The sequence below is a fragment of the Leuresthes tenuis genome, unplaced genomic scaffold, assembly GCF_036924035.1.
Source record: "Leuresthes tenuis unplaced genomic scaffold, fLeuTen1.0.hap1 SCAF_7, whole genome shotgun sequence".
Classification (NCBI taxonomy): domain Eukaryota; kingdom Metazoa; phylum Chordata; class Actinopteri; order Atheriniformes; family Atherinopsidae; genus Leuresthes; species Leuresthes tenuis.
In genome coordinates this window covers 9677128-9684612 of record NW_027325361.1, presented here as the reverse complement: position 1 = coordinate 9684612, position 7485 = coordinate 9677128, and the positions used below count along the sequence as shown (strand labels likewise).

Here is a 7485-nt window from a genome sequence, read left to right as displayed (position 1 = left end):
AATTTTGGACCAAGACGCGACTTCTTAGTCACATTTTTGTTTACAGTTGATTTATGATGGAGACTTCAGGCCAGCCGTCGGTTTCCTGTGAGTTTGATTTGTGTCTTAGGGTGACGTAGCTTGGTACAGCCAGTTCCACCCTTTACCAATGTGACTTAGTGAGTGTGAGAGTGTCCGGGGCTATACATGGAATCGAAAACACTTCATGTTAAACAAAGGATTTCCTGCCGACTTAGGGCAGACAACCTCACCTGTAACACTCACATCCATCAGTACAGTGAGGTTATTCTTGTGTGTTTTCTTATGAAATAAGGGAAGGAGCTCAAATATTTGTTTTGAGTCATTTTTTTTCTCTCCACACAGGCGACAGCAGTGGCAGTAGGCATTATGTTCACTGGTTTCTGTCAAGCCTTTCTTTCCTTGTGAGGGCCGAATCTCAGGAACTCCTTGAGGGAATTTGGCATAAACTCACACTTGAGCTGACAGTAAGTGATAAGAGAAGATTCTAAATGATTTTGACGTGAAAAGTCACCAAGCTCATGATGTAATCTTTTGGCCATAAGTTGGTAACTGATCCACAACATCACACAAATATCTGATTGAATAAAATGATTAAGTGTTGACTCTTTAATTCTGAAAAAGTTTAAATGACAGCTTTCTTATGACATGTTCCACGGACACTTTTTTATTTTACTGTTATGTATCTTCTTCACTGCGAAACATAATGGGAGCTTGTGAACACATGTCAAATACTGGATTTAATTAATCTGTTTACTTTAAAGGTATCTCTTTCCTCTGCTGAGACTCACTCAGATGAAGAACAGCAGTGGTGACTACATTATAAATAAACTGTAAACTTCAATTTCACTTTTATTTATTTATTATTTATTTATTAAACTTTTATTTATCATTGTTGTGCACCAGAGCAAAATCAGCAGTATTTACATCTCTCATGTATCCAAAAATTGTCAAACTGTTGAAACTAAAACGTTATGAAAATCAGATAAAATGAACAACCTGACTTACAGATTCTACTGTAGCTAAACTTTTCATGTCAGAGTAATTTTCAGAAATTAGAAGAGAAATTGAACGTGCTTAAAACATAACCAGGAGGGATAAATTGGTATACACAATATATGTTGTTGATAAAGAAAAAATATGATACAATGTTGTAAAAATACTGTATGACATCTTAATGAATTACAGCAATGCAGTGTGGATGAATCTTGTATTTCTTTATTAAGTTTACAGTATTTACACAGGTAGTTATGATGAAGAAAATCTTTCAATTAGATGCTAAAACCATCTCAGACAATACGCACCGACATCTGTAACATGCTGAGTAAATATCCCTTCATTCATTCAAAATGTCTCCTCTTAAAACGTCTTCAGTCTCTTCTTCTGTACCAAACTGGACCCATAATAATCATAAAACAGAACAACTGCCGTTTCCAGCCACATAACTGCATGTGCTCTTTGACCTCTGCTTCAGTGAGGAAAAGGAAGTACTAAAGCTTAACAGTTCATATAATAGCTACTGTAGTTGTAAAATATGCCATAAAATGGCAGTTAACAGTGTCCTATCATAAAAGCTACAGTTTTCAGCCTAAATCATGTCACAGTTCTTCCTCCTCAGTTCTGCCCATAGTATTGTGGACAGCTAATAACTGCAGGGGTGATGATGTTTTTATGTCTTAATGGATGCCTGTATTGTTAATTGGGATGCATTAGAAATCCATGTTAGAAATCCAGGAAACTCAAATGTTGCTATTTTAAGAGTATAGCAGACAAGTGAGCAGCTGCAGCCTGAGTCCCCGACCAAATCTTTGTTATATTTTCACCACCAGCAACGACAATAGTGTTACAGAATGAGTCCGTCTTTAGTTTGATCCAGAGCAGATGTTTCTAACTACACAAACCACAGAGGGTGACACACAAGAGAAAATATTTACACCAGCGTCACTGAAATTTCCACATTCACCTGGGCATAAAGATACTGAGACTTTTCACAGCTGATTTGAGTGCAAAACATGTGAACTATCAGTGACGAGCAAAGCTTTGGGTCATTAATGTGGTCACAAAGTATTTACAAGGCTTGCTGATGTGTGGTTACTGGGAACGTATACATGTTCTTTGAAAAATGGTGATCACAGTATCAGCTGGATTTGGTTTCCCTTCTCTTTGGCACCCGAGGGGAGGCGGATACAGAAGACGGCAGAGTGGACGGTTTATTTCAACTCACCTGGAAGACAATACATTAACAATTATTATTACATAACAGTTCAGTAAATACAGTTTTGATTAGGTTACTGAAATTGTTTATGCTATTTCTAGCTATTTTGGTTGAGGCATAAATAGTTTTACAACTGGCGGGTGTTGTGAATTGCAACAGTTGTGAGATCTGGTGCATGTATTCTCGTTTCCAAAGGACGACTTGTGATACATTTTGTTGTTTTTTCACACCACAATTGAAGTTAACATTTTGGCCACGACAGCAACATTTATACCCGTTTCATCAATCTTTTTGCCACTGACATTGTGAGGGTGCAGATGTTAGCATTTAAGAATTATACAGCAGTGGTTCTGTGAAGCTGAGTATGTAGCCTCACAGAACCACTAATGTGTGTGCAGACCAATTCAAGATGAACCATCAGAGAACTGGTTCATTTTAGGTGTCGCTCCTGAAAAAAAACAAAATATAACTCTGGCTGTACCGAGACCAGCTTTGAACAGTGGTCAGATGAGTCTGTGTGGTTGAAGAGGAATCTCACCATTTCCATTTTACTGATGACAGTTGCCAGTTAGCTGCAGTCTATCTGCCCTGCGGTGAAGTTGACTGCGGGAAAAGAACTTTAGGTGGTCCAGGCTGCAAAACGAATAAAATTATCAAACTGTTATTAAACATAGCCATATACATCACAGTTGTGCCTTCTCTTACTGTGCCCAGTGACTCCTTCTCACTGTGGAATTTGAAATGGCGTTTTGTGAACTTATGACTCCCTAAAATTTGTTTTCCTTTGTTATCTTGATTTTCCATCCTTCCTGCTGCTGCAGCCCTCACTTTCCTGTCAAATGCGCACACACACAGGCTGCCTCACCACCGCAGTGCTCTCCAGATAAGTCTTTTGTGCTTAGACTAAATATACCATAACATTTAGACTTGTTTTATATTTTAGCAATCTCTTTATCCTAATTAACACCCGTTTCATATATCTATACAGACTAAATGACTGTGTTTTGCTTTTTTACCTTATTATTGTTGGGCAGCGTTCCCCGCACAGTCTGAAGCTCTTTCTCTCTCAGGGCCAGCTTCTCCTCTAGGAGTTGTCTCTGGTCTCTCAGTTGGTTCTGCTCTATCAATAATTTCTCCACCTAAGAAATATATAGGTTATTTTATGAGGCATAAAACATTTCTTTTTACATACAATTTTAAAACATCTGAGTTTTATGAGGAGTCACATCACATCAGCATGTCTTATAGATCATTCCAGCATCACATGTCTCCGTGTACAAACACTGCATACCTGGTCATCGTGATTCTTTTGCTTGAGCTCCATCGTCTTGGCAGTCTCTGAGACCTTCTCATTGTAATTGTGTTCACACTGCCGTAGCTCAGTGGTCAAATGAGTGTTCAGAACCTCCAGCTTACTAGACAGGGCCTGAATCTCAGCCACCTGAAATATTAAAATGATTTCCGTTAAAGGTTTTAATGTGATGCCATGAGGTTCCATGTAGATTAAGTATTTGCCTCATTAGATGCCATGGCAGAAAATAGCAGACATAAGGTGTTTATTTATCCTGCGGACACTGAACTCAGAGGCTCTTCTTGCTGTAAATCAGCTGCGGGGACTTGTGGTACTAACAAACGCTACAATGTTGTACCAGACGTGGAGTCAAATCGAGACAATATGGCTACATGAATAAAAAAAATTGAAGCAGGATTAGGTTTTAAAATTCACATCACTTTGTTATTTTCTGTGCTGATCTTTTGATAATTAGTTTTTTGTTGAGTGCCGTTTTGTTCAGAGTTTCATAATAGTTTGTGTATTTGTAACAAGGCTTCTTCCATAGATAACTACAAGTATCATCTGACATTAAGCCATCCGTGGAAAAGAATTGTTCTTTAAACACAGCTGCACAAGTAGTGATACCGACATTTCATGTTGACATTAAGACAATGAAATGATTTGGTTTGCATGAGGAAAATAGAAAGGTGATAACAAGTGCTGTTCTTCTGATGAGCAAGGCAACTAAAAATAACTAAGGAGACCCACAGTGGAGACAAATTCAGGCACCAAAGGATGAATAGTTTTTGACCCCAGAGCGAGGGTCACATCCAAATGAAATGTTATTCAAGGGGAAAAAAATAAATAAAATAAATCAGGTACTTGCTGAGGACATGGGTTTTGTTGTCCTGTACAGTGCTGCTGTATGGGCAGAGGCACACGCGTCACATCTGCTTTGACCCTGAGTTTGCCTCACAGCTCGTCTGTCTCTTTAGCTAAATTTATCAGATATGGTGTCGTGAGTGGACTTCCTCTCCTGAGGAACCTGCTTCCCATTCAGCTTGTTATTTTGGAATATTCCAAACTACAAATTCCTTTAAGGAAAATTGAAAGGAGGGTTGCCTTGACGGAGGAATTAACTCTTAAGAACATTCACTCAAGTGCTGAATTATTTATGTAAATCCATGTTTATTATACCTAGACCACTTTTATGGAGAATTTTTGTACTTTTTACCTCACTCCATTTATCTGACAGATTTAGTAACAATGTTTGGATTGACATTTTCAATTAAAATATATATATGTATGTATAACAGAAAATATTATGTAAATCAAAGGTTTCCACTTCTTTACTCCTCAAACTACCAAAACCCACATATTAGGAGAGAACAGTTAAGACGAGCCATTTTTCACTCATGTGGCCCTCAAAATAAGAATATGAGGCAGAAGTAAAACGAAAGCATTTGACCAAATTTCACGACGCGTCTTCTCAATTTAGATAATCAAAATTAATTAATTAATTCATAAATTTGACTTCTTATGAAGTCAATTTGAATCTTTAGTTCTGGACATCTATGCAACTGTATCGGAGGTCTTGTTGATGCCAAAAAGGAAATATGTGCATGCACACACCTGGTTGCCCACATTGTTCAGATACAGCTGGAACCTGTGCTCCACGTCTTTGGACAGGTTCGAGCAGTTGTTTCTTATCTCCTCCATTTCCTCCTTCTGACTTTTACAGGTGAGGTGGAAGGTCAGCTGGTGGGGAAACAGGCTGTTGATCCTGCTCAGGAAATCCCTAGTCACCGTCTGGATCCCATCCAAAGACTGTGCAAAATCCTCTTTGCACTTCCTGTGTTAAAAGATTAGAAACAAAACTTTAATATGCTTATTCTTCATATCGCCCCCACCCCCAACACACCATTAGGACATCCAGACAGACAGCACCTGGTGTAAGTGGTGAGCTGGTCACGCAGAAGAGAGTTGTCTTTGTGCAGCTTGATGGCGTCCCCGAGGTGAACGTCTCTGTCTTTAAGGGCGTTGTCTCTCTCCTGGCTCAGAGACCGAACCATCTGAGTGAAGTTTGAATTAAGAAGACTTATCATAGCTTTTTGCTGAGCGTTGAGGGTCTGCAAAGTCTTTATTTCATCTGGAGAATTTAGAGAAAAAACTAAATCAACAATACAATAATTAACACCAGTAGAATTTTCTGCATTTATTGATATTCTGTTGCCACTTTCCAATAGGTCTCCTCTGTGAGTAACTCATGGCATTGTTAGTCATTAAAATATGATTTAGAGAACTTGTCTTGTATTGCCAACCGATTTACAGACTGCTAAGCTTATGAATAACAAACTGAGAGATCAAATACTTCCTAATTGTCAGATAAAAGTGTTCAAAAGTGATTTTAAAGGATTATCAATTATAGTTTCCTTTTCAATTTTATATTGCTTCATTAAGAATTAATCAGCCATTTAAGGCAGTACAACATTTCTACTTGGGTAACATAGATTATGGTGTTCTTGTATAAAAAAAATTTGAAAAACACAAAGCCAGATTCAGTTACTGTTTCACATGTGTAGTTTGCTGTACTCACTGTTAGGGGTAACCATAATTGGGGGCTGCACTGGAGTGGTGTGCCGTGCCATCAGGACTCCCATCATTGTCTCACAGTTAGTCTGTGAAATTTAAATAATTTTTGGGTTTGTTTTTGGCGACCAATAGAGAAAACACAAAAGTGCCTAAAGAAGCAACAACGTTTTAATATATCTTCAGATAAAAAAAATATGGGCTTCAAGAACTTTGTCACTTGTGATAAGAAATTAGGTGCACAAAGCTACACAGCTCTTTGCACACATCGTCATTTATCATCTTTAGTTACCAATTTTTTCCTAAGCCCGAGTTCCATGGATTCCATGGAATCATTCAGTTTTGTCATCTCTTTCTCCAGAGCAGCTTTTTCAGCTGTGCGAGCTCCCAGCTGAGCTCCCAGCTCGGCCTTCTCTTTCCTCAGCAGTATGTTGTTGTCACTTAGCCTGTTGAAGCCCAGCTCCAGCTCCTTCAGAACAACAATAGCCGAGCATCATCAGTATCACTCGTTTAACATGTTTACATGCTACTGTGACATTCATAAATAAAACTCCTCTGGGCTAGCGTTGAAGTTAGAAATGTTGTACATTTTACTTCCATTTTATAGAAGTTCCATGCTCATTCTTTTCAAAAACATGTATTATTGACTGTCGTTAATGCGACAAAAAAGGATTGGATTTGAAGAAATCACTTACCTTGACCCTCATCTCCTCGGCAGACTTCTCTGGCTGTCCATAGATGAGGAAGAGCACCAGGCAGACGATAATGAGCGACTGGATGAGAGAAGAAAAGAAGAAGACGATCCTCATGTAGTAGCCACAGCTCTTCCCTTTGGGTTTGTATAGGGGCTCCCTCGACTTCAGGCCACACTTGGAGCTGTACATGGCTGATGGAGGTGAAATGGTTGCAGCTGGCTTGGATTATCTAATCAGGATCAATTTGGCTGCAAAACTGGATTCCCCTCTGATGTTATCTTCTCTACACAGAGGATGCTGAGGCGCTCAGGTGATCACTGTTGAGATGAAATGGAAAATGTTGAAGCTCTGGCAAAATGTTCAGCCCTCAGTTTTGCCCTGCTCTGCACTACTGTAAGAATGAAGAAAACCTTGAGGCAGAAAAGGCATATATTAATGTACGTACACAATGACGTTAAAGTGTGTGAAGGGGCCATGTTTATAAAGGGTGCTGGAGGCAGGCTTCCAGTCCATCCTGGCCCTCCCCTCTCCTCCCTGACTGACCTCTGTCACGGTAAAGCCTCCAACTGCACTTCTGCTTCCAAATTTTCCATCCAAATGTGTAGACAAAAAGAGACCGCTGTGACAGGACTTAAAATTTCCATACAGACATTTATAAATCCTAAAATAATTCCACCCTGTTCTATTTCTTTTTC

At 39.0% G+C, this 7485-nt stretch overlaps 1 protein-coding gene across 2 annotated transcripts; it reads right to left on the bottom strand.

Annotated features, from left to right (window-relative positions):
* Positions 1-1220: 1220 nt before the first annotated feature.
* Positions 1221-7485, bottom strand: plvapb (plasmalemma vesicle associated protein b). 2 transcript variants are annotated; one of them, XM_072389182.1, is made up of 10 exons: positions 7236-7485; positions 6791-7107; positions 6388-6564; positions 6103-6184; positions 5454-5655; positions 5139-5358; positions 3525-3674; positions 3250-3372; positions 2772-2866; positions 1221-2242 (listed from the first exon to the last, which is right to left on the bottom strand). In XM_072389182.1, the coding sequence occupies exons 2-9, from the start codon at positions 6977-6979 to the stop codon at positions 2813-2815; spliced, it is 1197 nt and encodes a 398-aa protein (XP_072245283.1). In that variant the 5' UTR covers positions 6980-7107; positions 7236-7485; the 3' UTR covers positions 1221-2242; positions 2772-2812. The 2 variants fall into 2 exon arrangements, with proteins under 2 accessions (XP_072245283.1, XP_072245282.1); XM_072389181.1 differs by having other exon boundaries at positions 6791-7485.